This window comes from Pristiophorus japonicus, chromosome 5 (assembly GCF_044704955.1).
Source record: "Pristiophorus japonicus isolate sPriJap1 chromosome 5, sPriJap1.hap1, whole genome shotgun sequence".
Taxonomy (NCBI): domain Eukaryota; kingdom Metazoa; phylum Chordata; class Chondrichthyes; family Pristiophoridae; genus Pristiophorus; species Pristiophorus japonicus.
In genome coordinates, this window is record NC_091981.1 from 167,462,722 (window position 1) to 167,489,032 (window position 26,311).

At 45.8% G+C, this 26,311-nt stretch overlaps 2 protein-coding genes across 5 annotated transcripts in view; one reads left to right on the forward strand and one right to left on the reverse strand.

The window, feature by feature from the left end:
• The window catches only part of tfpi2 (tissue factor pathway inhibitor 2), a 217,740-nt gene that overhangs the window by 135,352 nt on the left and 56,077 nt on the right, over positions 1-26,311 (forward strand). The gene's annotated exons all lie outside the window — the stretch shown is intronic.
• Positions 298-4,569, reverse strand: gngt1 (guanine nucleotide binding protein (G protein), gamma transducing activity polypeptide 1). The gene is made up of 3 exons (XM_070881081.1): positions 4,229-4,569; positions 3,974-4,073; positions 298-872 (listed from the first exon to the last, which is right to left on the reverse strand). The coding sequence occupies exons 2-3, from the start codon at positions 4,052-4,054 to the stop codon at positions 747-749; spliced, it is 207 nt and encodes a 68-aa protein (XP_070737182.1). The 5' UTR covers positions 4,055-4,073; positions 4,229-4,569; the 3' UTR covers positions 298-746.

Genomic DNA, 26,311 nt, shown 5'->3' on the forward strand with positions numbered 1-26,311 from the left:
CAATGGGGAAAACCATAATGCAAAATGTCATTGTGCACTTTCTATAAACAGGCTTTTATTTTGAGCATCAACATTTGTATTAGTTCATTTTTATACTTGTATGACTGTATGAAAACTGAAAGCCAGTAAAAGATCTGCTAAATTCTGTATTGAATTAGCTAAATGTATTATCAATGTGATTTTGCAACCCATTTATGTATGATTTATAAATTCCAATGATTATATACTATCAATGGCAAAAAATCAGTGCTGAAATTGAAGATTAAATTGATGCATTCAAACAAGTTTTCAGGAATATAAATTTTATTACTTCAGTGTTTTTTAAATATGGTATTTGAAGTGGGAAATAATGTAATTTTATTGATAAATTTCTATACACAGGTTCAGATTTTACACACATCAGTTATCAGGGTATGTACACTTTATACTGTAATTTCAAAATAAGTTGCTTGCACAGAATATAATAAATGGTGATTTCTTATGGGGTTAGCCTCCACATATCGGCAATCAATTTTTTTTTCCAAATGGTAACTTACCATCCTTGGTAGAATTTGCCAAATTTTCAGTTTTTTTGCACCAGGTAGAGAAATGCTTTTACATTCAACAACAAATTAAAGATGTCGTGCCAACCGAAATGATGACTCAATTTTCCATCTTCCAGGCTTAGCATCTAAAGGGTTTCATTGTACTAATGGTTACTAAGCTGTAGAAAATATCCTGATACCCTGAGGATATCTGAGTCTGGCTTATGTGATCACACAGCCACCCTTCTCCTTGAAGGGATTCTTCTCCTCAGAGATTCCCTTTACCAAAGGATCTTCTGCAGACAGTGATTCAATGTAATCCTTCAGTTCCTCTGCACACTTAGATACCTGAAATAATTAAATGTCAAATTATAAGTGGTAAAAGATAAATGGAGTGATAGTAGAATGTAAACACATTAACAATAGTATACATCCAAAGACCTGTCTCCTGGTGTGGAGAATGCTGTTCACAGCCAGACAATGCAACATGGGCCTTGTTGCATTGGAGGCTGTTCAGAAAAGGTTCACTAGGTTGATTCCGGAGATGAGGGGGTTGACTCATGAGGGTAGGTTGAGTAGGTTGGGCCTATACACATTGGAGGTCAGAAGAATGAGAGGTGATCTTATTGAAACTTATAAGATAATGAGGGGGCGCGACAAGGTGGATGCAGAGAGGATATTTCCACATAGGGGAAACTAAAACTAGGGGATATAATCTCAGAATAAGGGGCCGCCCATTTAAAACTGAGATGAGGAGAAATTTCTTCTCTCAAAGGGTTGTAAATCTATGGAATTCTCTGCCTCAGAGAGCTGTGGAGGCTGGGTCATTGAATATATTTAAGGCGGAGGTAGACAGATTTTTGAGTGATAAGGGAATAAAGGGTTATGGGGAGAGGGCAGGGAAGTGGAGCTGATCAGAGAGCTGATCAGATTAGCCATGATCTTATTAAATGGCGAACAGGCTCGAAGGGCCAAATGGCCTACTCCTGCTCCTATTTCTTATGTTCTTACGTTCCTATTGGTGGCTGTGCTTCACACTTTACAACTAAGGGTAGCATAGTATAATTGCAGCCTCAGATGCTAATTGATATGCAGTGTATTTCCAGCACTTTCTATTCTTATTTTCTATTTCTAGTATCCTAACATTATCTTTACTGTAAATTAGGATGAGCAATATGCACTCCCAATGATCTCTGACAACATTCTGATTTTGTTGCTGACCATCTGAGGCTTCACAAAACTACTGGTGCTGTAACCTATGGGGAAGGAGAGGTCCAGCCATCATCGAGGAGTGAAGGCCCGCCGCCGCTGGATGAGTTTTGCAGCGTGACAGCTGCAGGAAAAATGCAGCGAACAGCACCAGCCCTTATACATGGCCTTCTTTGACCTTACAAAGGCCTTTGACATTGTCAACCGCGAGGGTCTATGGAGCATCCTCCTCCATTTTGGATGCCCCCAAAAGTTTGTCACCATCCTCCACCTGCTCCACAACGACATGCAGGCCGTGATCCTCGCCAACGAATCCATTACAGACCCAATCCACGTTTGGACCGGGGTCAAACAGGGCTGCATCATCGCCCCAACCCTCTTCTCAATCTTCCTTGCTGCCATGCTCCACCTCACAGTCGACAAGCTCCCCGCTGGTGTGGAACTAAACTACAGAACCAGTGGGAAGCTGTTTAACCTACGCCGTCTCCAGGCCAGGTCCAAGACCACCCCAACCTCTGTCGTCGAGCTACGGTACGCAGACGATGCCTGCGTCTGCACACATACAGAGGCTGAACTCCAGGACATCGTCGATGTATTTACTGAGGCGTATGAAAGCATGGGCCTTATGCTAAATATCTGTAAGACAAAGGTCCTCCACCAGCCTGTCCTCACCACACAACACTGCCCCCCAGTCATCAAGATCCACGGCGCAGCCCTGGACACCGTGGACCCCTTCCCATATCTCGGAAGCCTCCTATCAACAAGAGCAGGCATTGACGACGAGATCCAACACTGCCTCCAGTGCGGCAGTGCAGTCTTCGGCCACCTGAGGAAAAGAGTGTTTGAAGACCAAACCCTCAAAACTGTCACCAAGCTCATGGTCTACAGGGCTGTAGTAATACCCGCCCTCCTGTATGGCTCAGAGACATGGACCATGTACAGTAGGCACCTCAAGTCGCTGGAGAAATACCACCAATGATGTCTCCGCAAGATCCTGCAAATCCCCTGGGAGGACAGACACACCAACATTAGCGCCCTTGACCAGGCCAACATCCCCAGCATCGAAGCACTGACCACACTCAATCAGCTCCACTGGGCAGGCCACATAGCTCGCATGCCAGACACGAGACTCCCAAAGCAAGTGCTCTTCTCGGAACTCCTTCAAGGCAAATGAGCCAAAGGTGGGCAGTGGAAACATTACAAGGACATCCTCAAAGCCTCCCTGATAAAGTGCAACATCCCCATTGACACCTGGAAGTCCCTGGCCAAAGACCGCCCTAAGTGGAGGAAGTGCATCTGGGAGAGCATTGAGCACTTCGAGTCTAGTCGCCAAGAGCATGCAGAAATCAAGCGCAGGCAGCGGAAAGAGCGTGCGGCAAACCAGTCCCACCCACCCCTTCCCTCAACGACTGACTGTCCCACCTGTGACAGAGACTGTGGTTCTCGTATTGGACTGTACAGCCACCTAAGAACTCATGCTAAGAGTGGAAGCAAGTCTTCCTCGATTCTGAGGGACTGCCTATGATGAGGGGTGCTGTAAAAATTAATTCAACCATGATAGTTTGTCTTTATGGGTGATCAATCTACAGTAACTATCTGTGACTTGAATAACTTTTATAAAATATTCACTATTAGAACTTTCTATTTCATTGTTTCATATTTTTTATACAATGTTACATATTCCAATGGATTATGCTTTATCTCTTATTTTTAATTTACAGGCTATCTAGTAGATTACAGATATAATTGAAGATATGCAGCACATTATAGATCCGTTCATGAGTCTGTTGAATTTTGAGACCAGTCCTAACTTTGATGACGAACAGCCAGATCACTGTCTTCTGTGTGTACTCGTAATGAAAGTGCACTTTATATTAGACAAAAGATTGTATAAAGGGGCAATATTTGATGTTAAGATACAACACTGAGTAGTTTTGTCTTGACTTTATATTTTGTTCCCACAATTTGGCACTCAATGTTAATATTAGGCAGGCCCAAAGCCCGTGGTATTAAAATATACTGTGTATTGGATTTGCTTGTAATTTTAATTAATTCGTCACATTCTTGAACTTTAATCAGATTTCATTAATGCTGATAGGCAATTTACTGTTTGGGTTTCATTATATGAAATAAACCTTAACACCAGTTTGGAGGTTGTTAAAGGCTAACTGTTGTCCCAGGAAACAGGAAACTACAAGAAGTTACATGTTAGTGTTCTGAAATTATAAAGAAGATCTTACCAGCTGTCTCTCTAATGGTAATTCTTTACGAAGTTGATCTACCTCCATTTTCAAACGGTCTTTATCTGTTAACTCTTCCATCCCGGGCTGTTACAGTTGTCTTAAAAACAAACAAACTTTCGTTCATAATATTGTCAACATAATCGCAATTTTTAAAGCGCGGATGTTCAAAAAAACAAACACGGTAAAATCCTGCCACAACGCAAGTGAGGGAACGATGCAATAAGTACAAGGTGTTGGTAGCGGTGAGCTCACCTGTCCAGGGATATATTCAGCTCATTCATTCACTGGCGAGCTATCGGTGAGGCTCTCCCGTCACAGGCACTAGCCACCTTACTTTCACAGTCCACTGCCACCGCCAGTGATCCCGCAGCCTTCTGTCAGACGTTTTAAAGCAGGGCCCATAATATCTTAATCTTCTAATATGATTAAATCAAAAGCTTTAACAGATTTAATCATTAAGTAGAAGGGGAGAAAATCCTTCCTTGCCAAATATATTGTTCTAGAATTGAATACGCAACTTCTAAAGGAAACAGTTTAAAAAACACACATATCCTTCCTTTGGTTCGCCGGTCTTACTGTAAACATATATTGTTTATTTTAAAATTGCATTTATTAATAAAGTGGATCATACTGACGTCAGTAGCGGTAAGCTGCACAAGTCCTTTATCAGAGTGTTTATCGCCTCTTGTACATCTGCTGGAGTGGGTCACCTGCCCCATGCAGTCAGGATCACTTACAGTAAGTCACACATTCTCGTTACCACATTACACACAGCACGGAAATATACTTCAAGCCATTCTCTACAAAATATGTGCATAAATTGACAATACTTGCTTTGTATTTGTTTAAAATATGAGGACTTCTTCAAAATTACTAAAAGAGTGAATTTTTAAAAAATCTGCCCTCCTCACGACAAAGCCACTCTTTTGATCGAGCGGTAAAGGTGCGGTGTTATTTTATGCACATCCTTTGATGGTATTTTTACAAATTATAAAATTGGATAGAAATTGGATCTCATTGTGCCTATTTTACAAAATTCGATATCGCAGGAGCACCCTGTATCTCTTGCAAACATCATGTGTGGGCAAATCCATGTCCTGTCCTCACTGGAGGAAGAGGTCCTGGACACTGTGGACAGGGTGAATCAGGCCCACGGTGACTGACAAAGCTGAAAGATTAGTCCAGCAGGGTTTCTGTTCATCGTACCCTCTTTATCCCTTCCCATTGTAAAATCATTCTGCATGACATAGTGCACTTTAGTTAAGCAGCTTTTCATCTATCTCTGCTTACCCATGTCATGAACTGTCCACTTTTCCATTTCAGGTCCAGAAGCTCTTTAAGGTCCTGAGGGAGCAGAGGAAGAGGAGGATAACACAATTGAAGAGGGAACATCAATCGATCTGACCCTTGCATCACCAGCTCAGAGCCTGGCACCCCTCGTAGTCTAGAGGGTAAGCTAGACAGATCTTCACAGCGAAACACACCAAGGACTCGTGCACTGGAGCAAGGGCAGGGGGATAGAATGGCACGGGAAGCAACTCACCAGAGGAAGAGCTCACATTCTAACTGCTGCAGAAGGCACAGAATTGGACTTCAAAGGCCTCGAATATATATAGAAGATGGCTATCCACCAGGAACTTCTAGGTGCATTAAGATGCCTGCCAGTGAGCCTTGTGTGGTGCACAATGGAGCAGTGAATGGGGCTTGTTGTGGGTTAGGATATGGACAGCAGAGTTTAGGATGAGCTCATAATTATAGAGAGTGAATGAAGGGAGATTGGCAAGGAGAGTATTGGAATAGTCGATGTAAGGTCATCACGCTAAAATGTTAATTCTGTTTCTCTCTCCACAGATGTTGCCTGATCTGCTGAGTATTTCCAGCATTTTCTGTTTTTATTTCAGAATAGCAGCATCTGCAGTATTTTGCTTTTGTATTGGAATAGTCAAGTCTGGAGGTAACAAAAGCATTGATGAGGGTTTCAGCAGCAGATAAGCTGAGGCAGAGATGGTGAAACCAGGCGGACTTTGTCATATAGAGGATATGGTGTCAGAAGCTGAGCTTCGGGTTAAGCAGGATACCAAGGATGTGAACAATCTGGTTCAGTGTCAGACAGTGGCCAAATAGATGGATGGAATCCTGTGGGCTGGTGGAATAGATGCACTTTAATCTTCCTGTTATTACAGAGTTGCCTAAAGTTGGGGTCAGAGATTTTTCTGATGGGACTGCCCTTCCACAAAAAAATTATTTGCTTGAGTTTTTTAACAACAACAACAACTTGTATTTATATAGCGCTTTTAATGTAGTGAAACGTCCAAAGACACTTCACAGGAGTATTATGAGATAAAAAATTTGACACTAAGCCACATAAGTAGAAAGTAGCACAAGTGACCTAAAGCTTGGTCAAAGAGGTAGGTTTTAAGGAGCATCTTAATGGAGGAAAGATGGAGCGGTTTAGGCAGGGAGTTCCAGAACTTGGGGCCTAGGCAACAGAAGGCACAGCCACCAATGGCTGAGTGATTATAATCAGGGATGTTCAAGAGGGCAGAATTAGAGGAGCGCAGACATCTAGGGGTTGTGGGGCTGGAGGAGATTACAGAGATAGGAGGGGTGAGACCATGGAGGGATTTGAAAATAAGGATGAGAATTTTGAAATCGAGGCGTTGCTTAACCAGAAGCCGAGCAGGACTTGGTGCGAGTTAGAACACGGGCAACTGAGTTTTGGATGATGTCTAGTTTCACTCAGAATTAATAATTTTACAAATTAATTTGTGAGAGAATGATGGGACTTGATTGCCCATCATCCCACAAAACAATTTTGCGTGCTCCACTTCCTTCCGGGGCGGTTCCCGAGGCACTACTGGGGCGGTGAGTCAAGCCCGCATAGTGTTAGTGCACTTCAACGCTCCTCCCCTTCGCTTAAAGTGGAGTGCCGCTGCGCACTATGCAAGGCCTCCATTAGACCATCAGGGCAGTGTGGGATCGGGCCTGCAGCCTGGCACCCAAAATGGCGTGCTGGGCTGCACGATGGCAGCCTGGACCACACTAGGGCCACCATCCCGGAGCTGACCCAAAAGCCGGCCCTCTCCTTTAACTAGTGCCCCGAGAGCAGATGTTGGCCAGCTTCGTGACCTGTGAAGCTGGTGTTGCCATTTTCGTGGCCTGTGGGGCAATTTCCCCTGTGGGGCGGTAAGGGGTCACCGCATAAGCGATTATGTCATTGCCGGTTGCATGGCGGCCCGGAGCACTAACTGCAGGGCGTGGCGCTGCCATGGCAGTGCCTCTGCAAACTCCCCGCCAATTTCCCGGGAGACAGTAGCGCCCCGCTCCGCCAGGCAAAAGTCTCATCTGCCCCTTTAGTACCCCCCGGAGGCGCTAATGGGCCTCTAAAAAGGGGGCAATTTCACCCCCCAAATATTGATACTATTAGATATAATGGAGTAAATATTTGTTTTGGGCAGTAGCGCAAAATGGCAGGTATTGCATTGGAGACCTGTTATACAGCCATCTGATATTCAGTTCCATGAAGGAATTGAATATCGTGCGAAGCATATAACAGGCGACCAACACAAATTTCTGTACTGTGATATAAAATTGGGTAAATGTTGTGCTTTTGCCCTCTGGACACTTCATGGAAGGACACAATTGTGAAATCGTACTCCTAGCCAATATGTTTCTGTCTGTTAATAGAGGACTGGGGGTAGAAATTCACCTTCGCTCGAAACGGGACACGCCTACTGTTTTTTTCAGGTCATTACCGCCGCATTGGTTGCGGCGGCCATTGAATCGAAATTCTGCATTTTTGCTGAAAAAATGGAGCCGAGCGGTATTGGTTGGCGGGAATTGGCAGTTTGCAGTGGTGTGGGTGCAGAGTGACATTTGGACTGCGAAAGTCACCTCCTGCTGATTTGCTGCTAACAAGCCAGCTACTCCCTGGCTTTCTTAAAGGCCAGGATTTGCAGCTAGGCTCTGAGCAGTAAAGCTGTTTGAGTGGAGGCCATGGCTAATGCAGCAGTAGCAAGGAGGGCCAGCAGATTTACCGACGCTGAACTGGAGACCCTCATGGAGACTGAGGAGGAAAGGAGATGTGTTCTGTACTCTGATACAGGCAGAACGACTAGCGATGTGTTCATGAATACCTGGAGAGAGATTGCTGAGGAGGTCTCGGGGACCTCCATTCATGACTGGACCGCGACCCAATGTCGCAAAATGCTGAACGACATCATTCGCCTGATGAAAGTGAGTACATGTTCCCCCAACACCTCACCTTCCATCTGCGACCCTCTCCTTCACTTTCCCTTATTTATCACCTTCACTATATAGTCACTGAAGCAGCATTTGATTGTTGAGGCCTGTTATATATACGTATGTGTTCTCACAATGGAGGCTCCCTTTCACATCACATTTACAGTTGCATGTCATGGACACACACTTGTGCACTCATTGCTGAGGTCTTATGACACTGCTACTCAGCAAGCCTTCTTTGTTGTGCAGGCGAAGATTGTTCACAGCTATGTGGAGCAACAAAGAACTGGTGTTGGTGAGGCAGATACACAGCAGCTCACTCCTCTGGAAGACACTAATGGGCCCACATGTTGCCTTCTCTATTGCCAGCGGTCTTTGATATCCTGCTGTGGGCAGCATGGGTAAATGAAGGCCTTCCTTTAATGCCATCTCTCCCTGAAAGCACTAGCGCCTATTGCTTGTTTGCTTATGATAGTTTGCAAGTTTCAGCCTGCATGTGTCAATGCCCTACCTCCCCCTCACAGCAACTCTTGTGCTATTTGTGCTTGCAGATGAGAGCCTGAGTGTGAGCCAAGACAAGGGATATAGCACTGATGCGAATGGGAGGGAAAGGCAGGACAACAGCCTTGAGGGCAGTGGCAGCTGTGGCCATGCCGGCACCCTGGAGGCCACTCCATCTGTTGGTGCCATGTTGGCTGAGGAAGAGGGGGATATTGCTTGCAGCACCACATCACTGCTTCCTACACTCACACGCACCAGCTCATATACTGGGAGTATGTTGTTGGATCAGTTAGAGATAGCAGCGGGGTCTGCACTGGGTGTTGCACCGGGGTCTAGCGGGCTGCAGCATGGTGAGGGGCTATGAGAACCTTGGATGCCATCTCTCCGGGGGATGAATGCGCACGCGAGTTCTGCTCAAGAGGATTCAGACTAGCCCATCGATGCTGGGGCTTATGAAAGAAGGGTGGAGGCCATGTATTCCCAGATGTTGGGGGCAATGGCAAGGGTGCCGGAGAGGCTGTCACAAATGGTCAGGAGCGTGGAGGAGTCTGCCTCCCGCATTGTGGACAGCTCTGCGCATACCATGGGGACCATCATTGCCAGTGTGCAGATGATGGTGGACTCCCAGAGTGACCGTGCAGGTCCAGCTGTGATGCTCCAACTCGTTAGGGATGTGGCAGCTGCCATTACAGCACAAGCGCAAGGGAATGAGTGTCTGAGTGCTGCTTTGGAGAGGATGGCCGCGGCCCTGGAAGTTCAGAATGTTCTCATGCGCTCCACGGAGCCACGGAGCATCTTACTGCTGTCATCTCTGGTGGCATCGAGACTGTGTCTGTTCTCATGCAGTCTCAGCTGGATGCCAATCGAGAGCTGACTGTTGCCATCGCGGCTGTGTCCACCGTGGACCACAGGGGACCTACCGGTGTAGCACCACAGCACCGACCTGTGCTCCCTCAGATTGGTGGTGATGGTGAGGTGCTGCCCCCGAGGAGTGGCGCAGGCTCCTAGGACCAAGATGATGATGTGCTCTCTCAGGATCACACCATTCCTGACCCCAGACCTTTCACTCCGCCATTGCCGAGATGCTTGGACTTGCCTGAGCCAAGGCTGACTGAACGCACCGAGGAGGGTGCTGCCCAGTCTGCAGCTGGCCCCTCCAGGGCCAGAGCTGGTCAAGGGCATCCTAGAAGGACATTTGTAGCTTCTACACCTGAAAGACAGCCGTCGTCCCAGACCAATGAGGCAGCCACAGGGAAGACACTGCGGAGTAGTTCCAGAATAGGTTTGCATAAGAGGGGTTATAAGGAAATATACAAGGGTGAGAAATGATTATGTGTATGTTTTTTGCACCTTTCTTTATTGTGTAATAAATGTTTATGTTGTGTTCCCATATCTGGGCAGGTGTATCATTTGACTGTGGGCAATGATGTGTGAAAAGGTTCATTGGGATGGGCATGGAAATGCAAAGATGAAGGGTGACGTGGGCATTAACTCATCGGAAACATGCAACAATGGGACGGGTCTGCACTTCTCTTACAGGTTTTGGATGGTGACGATGTCTCCTGCGTGGCTGGCGACCTGCATTATGGTCCTCCTCCTCCTGCGCCTCCTCCTCCTCTTCCTCCTCCTCCTCCTCTTCCTCCTCCTCCTCCTCCTGCACCTCCTCTTCCTGCGCCTCCTCCTGAGGTGCTACTGCTGGCTTGACCTCCAGCAACTGGCCCCTCATGATTGCCAGGTTGTGAAGCATGCAGCAAATGACCACAAATAGTGAGACTCGCTCAGGCAAGTACTGCGACACTCCACCAGAGCAGTCCAGGCAACGGAACCTCTGCTTAAGGTTCCCGATGCAGTGCTCAATTAGGCACCTGCTGGCTGAATGAGAGTCATTGTAGGTTTACTGAGCAGCAGTCCTGGGGTTGTGAAATGGAGTCAGCAGCCAAGTGCACAGTGGGTAGCCCTTGTCACCAAGCAACATCTGCCACGCTTGTTTGGACCAGAAAAAGCATCAGGCATGTCTGGTGCAGAATGTAGGCATTGTGGCTGCTGCCAGGATATCGGGCATCAACTGCCATGATCTTGTGCTGGTGCTCACACACTAGCTGCACGTTGAGGGAGTGGAATCCCTTTTGGTTGATGAACATCTCCGCATGGGTTCGTGGTGTCCTCAGTGTGATGTGTGTGCAGGTTTTGGTGCCTTGCACCCTGGGGAACTCTGCAATGTGCAAAAATCTGGTTTGCCACTCCATCTGCTTCTTCCTGCTCATCGGGAAAGAAATGTATTCGCCCCTTCTCTTATACAGAACATCTGTCACTTGACGGATGGAGTGATGGGCGGAGAACTGAGAAATGTTTGAGATGTCTGCAGTGGCAGATTGGAAAGAGCCAGTGGTATAGAAATTTAGTGCGATGGTCACTTTGGTTGTGCTGCTCAGGGCTGTCCTCAGCCTTGTCTGAGGCTGCAGATCTGGCCACAGGCGGTTGCACATCTCCCTGAGGATGTCCTTCCTGAATCTAAACCTGTGGAGACATTGGTCATCCGCAAGGTCCATGAAGGAAAACTGCTGTCTGTAGACCCTTGCTTGATAGGGCCTTCTTCCCCCAACTCTGTGGTCGGCTCCTCCTATGGCAGCTGGCTCATTGCCTTCTCCCTCATCCTCTTCATGCTCCTCGGCCTCTGCAGCCTGGTGCTGGCAAGCATCTGCCTCCTGTGCATCCTGTTTTCTTTTGATTTCGCCCACTATCTGGTGTGGGGGATCAGCGTACATGACCCTCCTCCTCATGGCAAGTCTCTCCTGGGCCACCTCTCTGCCTTGAGATCTGTCACCATTTCCAGGCCCTTCTGTATGTTGGGCATCATATCTGTTGTGTCCCTTGCCCGCTGCCTGTGAAGCCATTGCTGATGGCGCCACCTTCTCCTGCGTGCCTCCCTGTCATGCACAATGTGCAGGAGATGTTGCGCTGCCAGCAATGAGCCCATTGCCTCTGCAAGCTCAACCCCCACAACGAGGCTTCTGTGGAATACAGATTGAGGCCCCCAGCTCACTAGCATTCAATGCCGCTATGAAAAGGGCGAGTGATAAAGTTCTGAGAACTCCGAAAAATTATCGGGCAAAAAAATGGGGATGCACGCAACACGCCTTTAAAGTCCGCTGGCGGTCTTGAGCCGGCACAGTGCACTGACACAAAAAACTGTCGCGGGCACCGACAGACGACCGGTTGACTTTTAAAAGAGAATTTAGCTTCCGGGGTGGAGAGGCTGCGGTGCGCGTTCTGATGATGTCTTTAACGATGCATCTGCAGGAGTGAGGTGGATCTGCACACCGATGCAAAAACCCCGCGGAGAATTTTGCAAGTCGCGCCTATTGGACTACAAATCGGTGGCCAGACGACACCGCTGCGTGGCCGCGCTTTCCGGCATTGAAAGGCCTTAACGGGAGGCTGAATTTCGGCTCCTTGGAGTATTGCAAATATTATACCCCTGTTTAAATCAGGGGAGAGGGATAAACCCAGCAACTACAGACCATCCATATGTCTGCAGTGGGCATCTTGGTGGATTAGATATTTTCTTTTGCCTAAATTACAACGGTGACTTCAAAACTACTTATTTGGTTACGAAGCACTTAAAGATGTCTTGAGGCCATGAAAGGAGCTGTATAAATAAAAATTTGTTCTTTCTAATTTTCTTTCACTTGTGCGACTAGGGTTGAAAACCAGCCCAAACTGATCAGATGAATGTTTCCCCTGCAGAGCCCGATCAAGATTACTTGGGGACCTGGGCACCCAAAAATTCAGAGCCCATTCACACCTACTGCACAACCCCTCCCAACATGTATAACAATATTTGAAATAAATAGAACCTTAGAAACACTACCCTCTATAATTAAAATTGATATAAATAAAACATGCAAACAAGGGGAGCACCTCTTAGCTTATGAGTTTAGTCTGAATTTCTACATTCTCATGTGACTCTGTTACCAGGAGCACACTGACATTAACGTAACATTTTTCATTTTAAGTGAGATAACAGAAAATTGTGTCCTACAAAACATCAATTAAATTATGTCCACTTTTACTTCACATCCACATCACTGTAGTTCAGCAGCAGTTTTCATGAGACTGGAAGGGTATAGCTCCAGGAGTTGTACCTATAACTGGGAAGTGTCAGTGAAGCACAGGAGCAATGTGCCGACTCTACTTTTAGATTTTCTCCTGGGCTGTTCGCTTACAGCAGTGCCCAGGAGATCATGAGGCTCCATTAACTACCGACCAGTTAGCCAAACATCTGTGGTTGGGAAAATGTTGGATTCCATTATTAAAGAAGCAGTAGTAGGACATTTGGATTTATGAAGGGGAAGTCATTTTTGACAAATTTGCTAGAATTGTTTGAGGATGTAACAAACAGGGTGGATAAAGGGGGAACCAGTGGATATCATGTATTTGAAATTCCAGAAGGCATTTGACAAGGTGCCACATAAAAGGTTACTGCACAAGATAAAAGGGGTTGGGGGTAATATATTAGCATGGGGAAAATGTTGGAATCAATTATTAAAGATGAAATAACAACGCATTTGGAAAGCAGTGACAGGATCGGTCCAAGTCAACATGGATTTATGAACAGGAAATCATGCTTGATAAATCTTCTAGAATTTTTTGAGGATGTAACGAGTAGAGTGGACAAGGGAGAACCAGTGGATATGGTGTATTTGGACTTTCAAAAGGCTTTTGACAATGTCCCACACAAGAGATTGGTGTGCAAAATTAAAGCACATGGTATTGGGGGTAATGTACTGACATGGATAGAGAACTGGTTGGCAGACAGGAAGCAGAGAGTCGGGATAAATGGGTCCTTTTCAGAATGGCAGGCAGTGACTATTGGGGTGCCGCAGGGCTCAGTGCTGGGACCCCAGCTATTTACAATATACATTAATGATTTGGAAGAAGGAATTGAGTGTAATATCTCCAAGTTTTCAGATGACACTAAACTGGGTGGCGGTGTGAGCTGTGAGGAGGATGCGATGAGGCTACAGGGTGACTTGGACAGGTTAGGTGAGTGGGCAAATGCATGGCAGATGCAGTATAATGTGGATAAATGTGAGGTTATCCAATTTGGAGGCAAAAACATGAAAGCAGAATATTATCTGAATGGCGGCAGATTAGGAAAAGGGGAGGAGCAACGAGACCTGGGTGTCATGGTACATCAGTCATTGAAAGTTGGCATGCAGGTACAGCAGGCAGTGAAGAAGGCAAATGGTATATTGGCCTTCACAGCTAGGAGTTTTGAGTATAGGAGCAGGGAGGTCTTACTGCAGTTGTACAGGGCCTTGGTGAGGCCTCACCTGGAATATTGTGTTCAGTTTTGGTCTCCTAATCTGAGGAAGGACATTCTTGCTATTGAGGGAGTGCAGTGAAGGTTCACCAGACTGATTATCGGGATGGCTGGACTGACATATGAGGAGAGACTGGATCGACTGGGCCTTTATTCACTGGAGTTTAGAAGGATGAGAGGGAATCTCATGAAAACATTTAAAATTCTGACGGAACTGGACAGGTTAGATGCAGGAAGAATGTTCCTGATGTTGGGGAAGTCCAGAACCAGGGAACACAGTATAAGGATAAGGGGTAAGTCATTTCAGACTGAGATGAGGAGAAACTTCTTCACTCAGAGAGTTGTTAACCTGTGGAATTCCCTACCGCAGAGAGTTGTTGATACCAGTTCATTGGATATAGTCAAGAAGGAGTTGGATATGGCCCTTACAGCTAAAGGGATCAAGGGGTATGGAGAGAAAGCAGGAAAGGGATAGTAAGGTGAATGATCAGCCATGATCTTATTGAATGGTGGTGCAGGCTTGAAGGGCTGAATGGCCTACTCCTGCACCTATTTTCTATGTTTCTATGTTTCTATGCATACAGGATTGGCTAATGAACAGAAAACAGAGGGATGGGATAAATGGTTCATTCTCAGGTTGGCAATCAGTAACCAGTGGGGTGCCTCAGGGATCAATGCTGGGACCCCAACTATTTACAATCTATATTAACGACTTGGAGGAAGGGACTGAGTGTAACGTAGCCAAGTTTGCCGACGATACAAAGATGGGAGGAAAGGCAAAGTGTGAGGAGGATTCACAAAACCTGCAAAAGGACATAAGCTAACTGAATGGGCAAAAATTTGGAAGATGGAGTATAATGTTGGAAAGTGTGAGGTCATGCACTTTGGCAGAAAAAATTCAAAGAGCAAGTTATTAATTAAATGGAGAAAGATTGCAAAGTGCTGCAGTACAGCGGGACCTGGGGGTACTTGTGCATGAAACACAAAAGGTTAGTATGCAGGTACAGCAAGTGATCAGGAAGGCCAATGGAATCTTGGCCTTTATTGCAAAGGGGATAGATTATAAGAGGAGGGAAGTCTTGCTATAGCTGTACAGGGTATTGGTAAGGCCACACCTGGAATACTGCGTACAGTTTTGGTTTCCATATTTATGAAAGGATATACTTGTTTTGGAGGCAGTTGAGAGAAGGTTCACGAGGTTGATTCCAGAAATAAGGGGGTTGACTTATGAGGAATGGTTAAGTAGGTTAGGCCTCTACTCATTGGAATTCAGAAGAATGAGAGGTGATCTTATCGAAACGTATAAGATTATGAGGGGGCTTGACAACGTGGATGCAGAGAGGATGTTTCCACTGATAGGGGAGACTAGGACTAGAGGGCATCATCTTAGCCCATTTAAAACTGAGATGAGGAGAAATTTCTTCTCCCAGAATGTTGCGGATCTGTGGAAGTCGCTACCTCAGGGAGCTGTGAAAGCTGGGATGTTGAACAAATTTAAGACAGAAATAGACAGTTTCTTGAATGATAAGGGAATAAGGGGTTATGGAGAGCGGGCAGGGAAGTGGAGCTGAGTCCATGATCAGATCAGCCATGATCATATTAAATGGCGGAGCAGGCTCGAGAAGGCCGTATGGCCTTCTGCTCCTATTTCTTATGTTCGTCTATTCTTATGTTCTTTTTGTCTGGGTCCCTGAGCGCGGGCATTAAAAGCACGTGTGTTAATGCACCCCTGCTCCCCTGTCTGCTACCAGCAAGTGTCAGATGTGACAAGGGTTTGAGCAGACTCCACCAAATCTCTAGTGGGTATGGGTTTCTACATTCAAAACAATCACTACTTCAGAACTAACTAGCAATGTCATTCAGATTCTTGTAAAGGATAACTGGTGTGGGAAATGATGAACTGCCACACTTGTGCAGTAGGATATGCACATGTAGGATTAGGGCTGAGGCATATTATTGAGGTAAGGTGGAGGTAGCTTTACTTTGCATCCAGCTGTATTCTATCTGACTTGAAAGTATTTGATGCTGTCATTGGGACCTAGCTTTTCCTTTTCATGTGCTGAGAATTACAAGTATTATTGGATGGAAAATTATGAGCAGCTTGGGCCTGCTTTTGTCATAAGGGCTACCACCCCACCAAACTCTTAAACTAAGAAGCAGAATCTACCCATGTGTGCCTGAAACCAGCACCAACATTCCTCAAATTGATGAGCACAAAGATGTTTTTTTTTAATTACATTTAAAATCTGCAGTGATGATGCCCATAAATATGGATATAATTTTACATGCCTCTTCCAAATGCTGCTCCCCTCCTTTGCATGTTCTATTTATGTAAAAAAAATGGCAGAGCCTAGTTAATTTTTTAACTTCAAAATTAACAGATATTTTAATTTTTAAAAATCTTACTGAAAGAAAACATGTAGGTAAAAAAGCAAGTGAAATATTCAGGAAGCTAATCTTGCCATCATATCCTGAAAAATTATCTGAACAGTCATCAATTGAGACTACAAAATGTATCTACACAGTATTTACAGCACAGAAATGCACCATTTGATAAGGGATGGGATCAAATTGAAAACAAGGGCATACAATGTGACGAAGACTAATGGGAGGCCAGAGGATTTGGGAAACTTTTAAAAACCAGCAAAGAATAACTAAAAAAATGATAGAGAGGGAAGATAGATTATGAAAGTAAACTAGCACGAAATATAAAAACAGATAGTAAGAGTTTCTACAGGTACATAAAAAGGAAAAGAATGGCTAAAGTAAATGATGGTCCCCTAGAGGATGAGACTGGGGAATTAATAATGGAGAACAGGGAAATGGCAGAGACGTTGAACAAATATTTTGTATCGGTCTTCACGGTAGAAGACACTAAAAACATCCCAATAGTCAAGGGGCTATAGGAGGGAGGAACTTAATACAATCACTATCACTAAAGGAATAGTAGTATTAGGTAAAATAATGGGACTAAAGGCAGACAAGTCCGCTGGACCTGATGGCATAAATCCTAGGGTGTTAAAAGAAATGGCTGCAGATAGTGGGTGCATTGCTTATAATCTACCAAAATTCCCTGGATTCTGGGGCGATCCCAGCAGATTGGAAAACCACAAATGTAATGTCCCTATTTAAAAAAGGAGGCAGACAAAAAGCGGGAAACTTTAGACCAGTTAGCCCAACATCTGTCCTTGGGAAAATGCTGGAGTCCATTGTTAAGGAAGCAGAAGCGGGACATTTGGAAAAGCATAATTCAATCAAGCAGAGTCAGCATGGTTTTATGAAAGGGAAATCATGTGTGACAAATTTGCTGGAGTTCTTTGAGGATGTAACGAGCAGCGTGGATAAAGGGAATCCAGTGGATGTGGTGTATTTGGATTTCCAGAAGGCTTTTGATAAGGTGCCACGTAAAAGGTTATTGCACAAGATAAAAGTTCACGGGGTAAGGGGTAATATATTAGCATGGATAGAGGATTGGCTAACTAACAGAAAACAGAGAGTCGGGATAAATGGGCCATTTTCCGGTTGGCAAACAGTAACTAGTGGGGTGCCGCAGGGATCGGTGCTGGGTCCTCAACTATTTACAATTTATATTAATGACTTGGATGAAGGGACCGAGTGAAATGTTGCCATGTTTGCTGAAAGCAAATTGTGAGGAGGATACACAAAATCTGCCAAGAGTTATAGACAGGCTAAGTGAGTGGGCAAAAATTTGGCAGATGGAGTATAATGTGGGAAAATATGAGGTTATCCACTTTGGCAGAAAAAATAGAAAAGCAAATTGTAATGTAAATAGAGAAAAATTGCAAAGTGTGCAGTACAGAGGGAACTGGGGGTCCTTGTGCATGGAACACAAAATGTTAGTATGCAGTTACAGCAAGTAATCAGGAAGGCAAATGGAATGTTGGCCTTTATTGCAAGGGGGATAGAGTATAAAAGCAGAGAAGTCCTGCTACAACTTTACAGGGAATTGCTGAGGCCACATCTAGAGTACTGCATAAAGTTTTGTTCTCCGAATTTAAGGAAGGATATACTTGCATTGGAGGCAGTTCAGAGAAGATTCACTCGGTTGATTCTGGAGATGAGGGGGTTGACTTATGAAGATAGGTTGAGTAGGTTGGACCAATACTCATTGGAGTTCAGAAGAATGAGAGGTGATCTTATCGAAACATATAAGATAATAAGGGAGCTAGAAAAGGTGGATGCAGAGAGGATATTTCCACTCATAGGCGAAACTAAAACTAGGGGACAAAGTCTTAAAATAAGGGGCCGCCCATTTAAAACTGAGTTGAGGAGAAATTTGTTCTCTCAGAGGATTGTAAAGCTATGGAATCCGCTGCCGCAGAGAACTGTGGAGGCTGGGTCATTGAATATATTTAAGGCGAAGATAAGAGAATAAAGGGTTATGGGGAGTGGGCAGGGAAGTGGAGCTGAGTCTATGATCAGATCAGCCATGATCTTAGTAAATGGCGGAGCAGGCTCAAGGAGTTTTATTCATAAGGTGGATTGGGAACGGGACGGGGGAGCGGTTTCGGAAATGTTTGTGAAACCTAGGTGAACGGGTTTCCTGCAGGCCCTGCCGAATTTAATGGCAGGCCCTGATTTGCATTTGAAATCTCTGTTTCCTGCCCGCAACCAGCCAGCCTCTCCATCTGGCACTTGGCCGCAGAGAGGAGGGAGGGATCAAGTAATGGTTGGGAGGTGGTCGGGGGTCGGACTCGAGCATCAGGAGTCTGGAGGAACATTGGGGGGTGGCAGAGACTATCGGGGGTCCGGAGCAGCATTGTGGGGGGCGGGGGGGAAAGATCATCGCTGGCCCGGAGATGATTGAAAGAATCGTTAGGGGTCGAGGGTTTATGAGGAGGTGGGGGGGGCGGGGAGGTGGTGGGCAGAGGGAGAAAACGGGGCCGGCCCACAGGTGATCGGGTGGAGGAGGCAGAGAATCATCACTGGCCTTGAGATGGTTGGTGGTGGGAGTGAGGGAATGGGCCGGCCTTGAGAACGATCGGGGGAGTGGAAGTGGGGGGTAGGCTGGGAAGGCGATTGAAGGCCTAGGGTGTGGGGGAGGATCAGACTCCTTGTGATGGGTCTCCAATTGCTGGATGTGGGTGAGGCAGGGACTCTGGACCAGGAGGTAAGTACAAAGGCACTTCCACCCTGGATCCTGTAGTCCTCGTCTTCCATTGACTGTCGGCCTGTGAAACCCGACGAGTCACGGTTAAATTTAAAATGCTGGCTAAATCTGAGGCACACCAGCCTCATTGTAATATTTAAATGAGTGACTCTCCTCCTGGGAGCGAGTTGGCTGCCCACCCCCTGTTCCGCCTCTGTTAAAACCGGAAGTGGACGGGTGAAGGTGGGTTCTGGTCAGGATTCAGATTTTATTACTATTTTAACCTCGCACCTGACCCCAACCCACCTGGTATTTGGGAATAAAATTCCCCCATTGTGTTTTCCAAAACACCCTATGAAGCCTGTCACAGTATGCCTGTCAGGTCTCTGAGAAATACCTAGGGCTGGATTTTCGGTTGTCCATCGTCTCAGTTAACAGCCAGAGGGGGCATTAATGGGAGTGTAAGAGGGTACCGACCGGGTGCATAGGTTTAGCGTCCCGACGCAAAATTCATTAGAGGCTCACCATTAGCGCCTGGCTGTTGACGATCACTCCGATCATGATGTATTCCTGGTGCCACCCGCACGCTTGGTCGGTAAATTTGGTGCATGCGCCTCATTGAGCGCCTGCCAATAGCAATGTCTGGAAAAACAGTTGGTACAGGCTTGCAGAATCGTTAACTGATGGCTACTTAAAGGGATGAGGAAGCACTTCCATCGGAGGTCACAGTCAGTGCAATGTTCACACAGAGCACGGTGCATGAGCCTCTGAGTTTGCAGTGGCAGACAGACCTAACAGTACAGGTTAAAAACAAGTGATTTTGAAAATTTTAATGGGTGCATTATTATGCCACGCCTTTAAGACTCGGCTTTTTCCGGGATCTGATTCGGAGTTCGGCACATGCGCAATGGGTCTGCAAAATATACTGACCAAACTTTTGTTATCGGCCCCCTCCCTCACTCAGCTCTGATGTGCAACGGCTGACTTACCACCCTGTCAGCTGTTCAACCGATTCTGACAAATTTCTGGGCGGGAGGTACAAACTTTTTCAGGGCGTTAAAAGTACCGCTCCGCCTGGATTAACGCCGCAACAGAGGCGCGACCCAATTCCCCCCTCGCCCCTCCACTTTGTGTTTAAACATATCAAATGCTGTTTCTTGCATTAAAAAATCAACACAGACAAAAATCGATGTTTTAATCACAACTACCACTTGAGATCTTCCCTTCAGTGTTTCAGATATTTATGCTTTTATTCAAATACAAAGGAATGGTGTATAGTTCTACAGCTTAAGTGACATAACATATGCAACTCTTGTTTCCACATGCCAGGACTGTTTTTGAATTGTGCTGGTAGTAAGCAGGGTTACTCAAAAAGTGCATAAACTGTAGATTGAAAAACATAGCCCCACTCATAAATGAACGTGGGGTGCATAAGAGTACAGAACAAAAATACTACTTTGGTAAATAATAATAAAATTAAACTAAGGGATGAAATAACACGTGTATCAGGGATAATATCATCATCATCATAGGCAATCTCTTGAAATCAAGGAAGACTTTCTCCCACTCTAAAAGTGAGTTCTCAGGTGACTGAACAGTCCAATACGGGAATTACAGTCTCTGTCACAAATGGGACTGACAGTCGTTGAAGGAAAGGGTGGGTGGGGAGTCTGGTTTGCCGCACGCTCCTTCTGCTGCCTGTGCTTCTTTTCTGCATGCTCTCGGTGATAAGACTCGAGGTGTTCAGCAACCTCCCGGATGCTCTTCCTTCACTTAGGGTGGTCTTTGGCCAGGAACTCCCAGGTGTCGGTGGGGGATGCTGCATTTTATTGAGGAGGCTTTGAGGGTGTCCTTGAAATGTTTCCTCTGTCCACCTGGGACTCACTTGCCATGTAGGAGTTCCAAATAGAGCGCTTGCTTTGGGAGTCTTGTGTCAGGCATGCGAACAATGTGGCCCGCCCAGCAGAGCTGGTCGAGTGTGGTCAGTGCTTCGATGCTGGGGATGTTGACCTGATCGAGAACACTAACGTTGGTGCATCTGTCCTCCCAGGGGATTTGCAGGATCTTGCAGAGACATACTTGGTTGTATTTCTCCAGCGATTTGAGGTGTCTACTCTATATGGTCTATGTCTCTGAGCCATACAGGAGGCGGGTATCACTACAACCCTGTAGACCAGGGTGCCAGATCATGTCCGTTGTACCCCGTAGTGGATGGAATCCGCTCTTTGATTCCAGGAGGAGCTCCTCAGCCACAGAAAGAAGACGGTTGAGGAGGATTCTAGCTGATAACAGGGAGATTCCCCTGTAGTTGCCGCAGTCGGACTTGTCCCCTTTTTAAAAGATGGCCATGATCACCATATCTCTGAGATCTCCCGGCATGCTCTCCTCCCTCCAGATGAGGGAGATGAGGTCATGTATCCATGCCAACAGTGCCTCTCCGCCATACTTTAGCGCCTCAGCAGGGATTCCATCGGCTCCCGTAACCTTGTTGTTCTTGAGCTGACGGATGGTCTTTTCTATCTCATACAGGGCTGGGGTTTTGCTGAGATGGTGGCGGGTGGCATGCTGCGGGATGGAGTCAAGGACACTCGTGTCAAAGGCAGAGTCTCAGTTAAGGAGATCTTCGAAGTGCTCCTTCCAGTGAGTCCTGACTGTCTCGGTGTCCTTGATGAGTGGCTCCCCATTCTTGGCCAGCAGTGGATGCTTGGGCTGTAGGTGGACTTGACTGCAGCGAAGAATCCTCGGACATTATGGCTGTCGGCCAGCTGCTGAATCTCCTGTACTTTCTCCACCCACCATCTATTTAGGTCGCGGGCTTTTTGCTGGACCTCAGCCTTAAGCCGTCTGTAAAGCTGCTTTACTGCTCCCGAGTTGGGTTGCTGTTTTAGGTTCAGAAATGCCCTGCGCTTGTGATTTATTAGCTCTTGGGTCTCCTGGTCATTCTCATTAAACCAGTCCTGGTGTTTCTTAGTTGAGTGACTGAGCGTCTCTTCGCAGGCACCGGTAATGATGGCCTGGAGGGCAGACCAAGCGCTGTGGGTATTCTGCATCTCATAGAAACACAGAAACATAGAAAATAGGCGCAGGAGTAGGCCATTCGGCCCTTCGAGCCTGCACCACCATTCAATATGATCATGGCTGATCATGCAACTTTAGTACCCCATTCCTGCTTTCCATACCCCTTGAACCCTTCAGCCGTAAGGGCCACATCTAGCTCCCCTTTGAATATAGGTAACAAACTGGTCTCAACAACTTTCTGTGGCAGAGAATTCCACAGGTTCAAAATTCTCTGAATGAAGAAGTTTCTTCTTATCTCGGTCCTAAATGGCTTACCCCTTATCCTTAGACTGTGACCCCTAGTTTGGGATTTCCCCAACATCGGGAACATTCTTCCTGCATCTAACCTGTCCAATCCCGTCAGAATTTTACATGTTTCTATGAGATCCCCTCTCATTCTTCTAAATTCCAGTGAATATAAGCCGAGTCGATCCAATCTTTCTTCATATGTCATTTCTGCCATCCCGGGAATCAGTCTGGTGAAACATCGCTGCATTCCCTCAATAGCAAGAATGTCCTTCCTCAGATTAGGAGACCAAAACTGTGCACAATATTCAAGATGTGGCCTCACCAAGGCCCTGTACAACTGCAGTAAGATCTCCCTGCTCCTATACTCAAATCCTCTCGCTATGAAGGCCAACATGCCATTTACCTTCTTCACCGCCTGCTGCACTGCATGCCAACTTTCAATGACTGATGTACCATGACACCCAGGTCTCGTTGCACCTCCCCTTTTCCTAATCTGTCACCATTCAGATAATATTCTGCCTTCCTGTTTTTGCCACCAAAGTGGATAACCTCACATTTATCTACATTATACTGCATCTGCCATGCATTTGCCCACTCACCTAACCTGTCCAAGTCATCCTGCAGCCTCTTAGCATCCGCCTCACAGCTCACAGTATTCCCCAGCTTAGTGTCATCTGCAAACTTGGAGATATTACACTCAATTCCTTCATCTAAATCATTAATGTATATTGTAAATAGCTGGGGTCCCAGCACTGAACCTTGCGATACCGAACTAGTCACTGCCTGCCATTCTGAAAAAGACCCGTTTATTCCTACTCTTTGCTTCCTGTCTGCCAACAGTTCTCTATCCACATCAATACATTAACCCCAATACCATGTACTTTAATTTTGCACACCAATGTCTTGTGTGTGACCTTGTCAACAGCCTTTTGAAAGTCCAAATACATCACATCCACTGGTTCTCCCTTGCCCACTCTACTAGTTATATCCTCAAATAATTCTAGAAGATTTGTCAAGCATGATTTCCCTTTCATAAATTTATGCTGACTTGGACCGATTCTGTCACTGGTTTCCAAATGCGCTGCTATTACATCTTTAATAATTGATTCCAACATTTTCCCCACTACAGATGTCAAGCTAGGCAATCTATAATTCCCTGTTTTCTCTCTCCCTCCTTTTTAAAAAAGTGGTGTTCCAATCCATAGGAACTGATCCAGAGTCTATAGAATGTTGGAAAATGACCACCAATGCATCCACTATTTACAGGGTCACTTCCTTAAGTATTCTGGGATGCAGACTATCAGGCCCTGGGGATTGATCGGCCTTCAATCCCATCAATTTCGCTAACACAATTTCCTGACTAATAAGGATTTCCTTCAGTTCCTCCTTCTCGCTAGACCCTCGGTCTCCTAGTATTTCCGGAAGATTATTTGTGTCTTCCTTAGTGAAGACAGAACCAAAGTATTTGTTCAATTGGTCTGCCATTTCTTTGTTCCCCATTATAAATTCACCTGATTCTGACTGCAAGGGACCTGCATTTGGCTTCACTAATCTTTTTCTCTTCACATATCTATAGAAGCTTTGGCAGTCAGTTTTTATGTTCCCTGCAAGCTTACTCTCGTACTCTATTTCCCCCCTCCTAATTAAACTCTTAATTTTTCTCTACTGAATTCTACATTTCTCCCAGTCCTCAGGTTTGCTGCTTTTTCTGGCCAATTTATATGCCTCTTCCTTGGATTTTACACTATCCCTAATTTCCCTTGATAGCCACGCTTGAGCCACCTTCCCCTTTTTATTTTTATGCCAGACAGGGATGTACAATTGTTGAAGTTCATCCATGTGATCTTTACATGTCTGTCATTGCCTATCCACCATCAATCCTTAAAGTATAATTTGCCAATTCACGTCTCATACCATCAAAGTTACCTTTCTTTAAGTTCAGGACACTAGACTCTGAATTAACTGTGTCACTCTCCATCTTAATGAAGAATTCTACCATATTATGGTCACTCTTCCCCAAGGGGCCTCGCACAACAAGATTGCTAATTAATCTTCTCTCATTACACATCACCCAGTCTAGGATGGCCAGCTCTAGTTGGTTCCTCGACATATTGGTCTAGAAAACCATTCCCTTATACACTCCAGGAAATCCTCCTCCACCATATTGCTACCAGTTTGGTTAGCCCAATCTATATGTAGATTAAAGTCACCCATGATAACTGCTGTACCTTTATTGCATGCATCCCTAATTTCCTGTTTGATGCCATCCCCAACTTCACTATTACTGTTTGGTGGTCTGTACACAACACTCATTGGTGTTTTCTGCCTTTGATGTTCTACAGCTCTACCCATACAGATTCTACATCATCCAAGCTAATATCCTTCCTTACTATTGCATTAAGCTCCTCTTTAACCAGCAACGCTACCCACTTCCTTTTCCTTTCTGTCTATCCTTCCTGAGTATTGAATGCCTCTGGATGTTGAGTTCCCAGCATTGGTCACCCTGGAGCCATATCCTCGTAATCCCAATTACATGATATCCGTTAACAGCTATCTGCACATTAATTCATCCACCTTATTACAAATGCTCCTCGCATTGAGACATAGAGCCTTCAGGCTTGTTTTTTTTAACACTCTTTGTCCTTTTAGAATTATGTTGTAATATGGCCCTTTTGGATTTTTGCCTTTGATTTCCCTGTCCTCCACTTTTCCTTATCTCCTTTCTACCTTTTGCTTCTGCCCCATTTTACTTCCCTCTGTCTCCCTGCATAGATTCCCATCCCCCTGCCATATTAGTTTAAACACTCCCAATGGCACTAGCAAACACTCCCCCTAGGACATTGGTTCCGGTCCTACCCAGGTGCAGACCATCTGGTTTTTACTGGTCTCACCTCCCTCAGAACCGATTCCAATTTCCCAGGAATTTGAATCCCTCCCTCTTGCACCATTCCTCAAGCCATGTATTCATCTTAACTATCCTGTTTTTCTACTCTGACTAGCATGTGGCACTGGTAGCAATCCTGATATTACTACCTTTGAGGTCCTACTTTTTAATTTAATTCCTAGCTCCCTAAATTCAGCTTGCAGGACCTCATCCCATTTTTTACCTATATCGTTGGTACCTATATGCACCTTGACAACTGGCTGTTCACCCTCCCCCTCCAGAATGCCCTGAAACCGCTCCGAGACATCCTTGACCCTTGCACCAGGGAGGCAACATACCATCCTGGAGTCTTGATTGCGCCACAGAAATGCCTATCTATTCCCCTTACAATAGAATCCCCTATCACTATAGCTCTCCCATTCTTTTTCCTGCCTTCCTGTGCAGCAGAGCCACCATGGTGCCATGAACTTTGCTGCTGCTGCCTTCCCCTGATGTGCCATCTCCCCCAACTGTACCCAAAATGGTTCATCTGTTTTGGAGGGAGATGACCGCAGGGAACCCCTGCATTACCTTCCTTCCACTGTTCTTCCTGCTGGTCACTCATTCCCTATCTGCCTGTGTAACCTTTACCTGCGGTGTGGCCAACTCACTAAACGTGCTATTCACGACATCCTCAGCATCGTGGATGCTCCAGAGTGAATCCATGTGCAGCTCCAGTGCCGCAATGTGGTCTGTCAGGAGCTGCAGCTGGACACACATCCTGCACACATAGTAGTCAGGGATACTGGAAGCGTCCCTGATTTCCCACATAGCACAGGAGGAGTATGACACGGGTCTGGGCTCCCCTGCCACGACTTAACCCTAAATTAACTTAATTTGGCAACAATGCCAAAGGTTACCTACTGATAAGAAAAGAAAAAGAAAATGATTAAATACTCACCAATGCCCCAGCCATTCACTTACCCG

What these genes read in the sequence shown, in the direction of transcription:
- gngt1 (XM_070881081.1), bottom strand. Translation starts at nt 4,054, where the DNA reads ATGGAAGAGTTAACAGATAAAGACCGTTTGAAAATGGAGGTAGATCAA. An exon ending in TACCATTAGAGAGACAGCTG is followed by an intron (nt 873 to 3,973) that starts GTAAGATCTTCT and finishes TAATTATTTCAG; the next exon opens with GTATCTAAGTGTGCAGAGGA.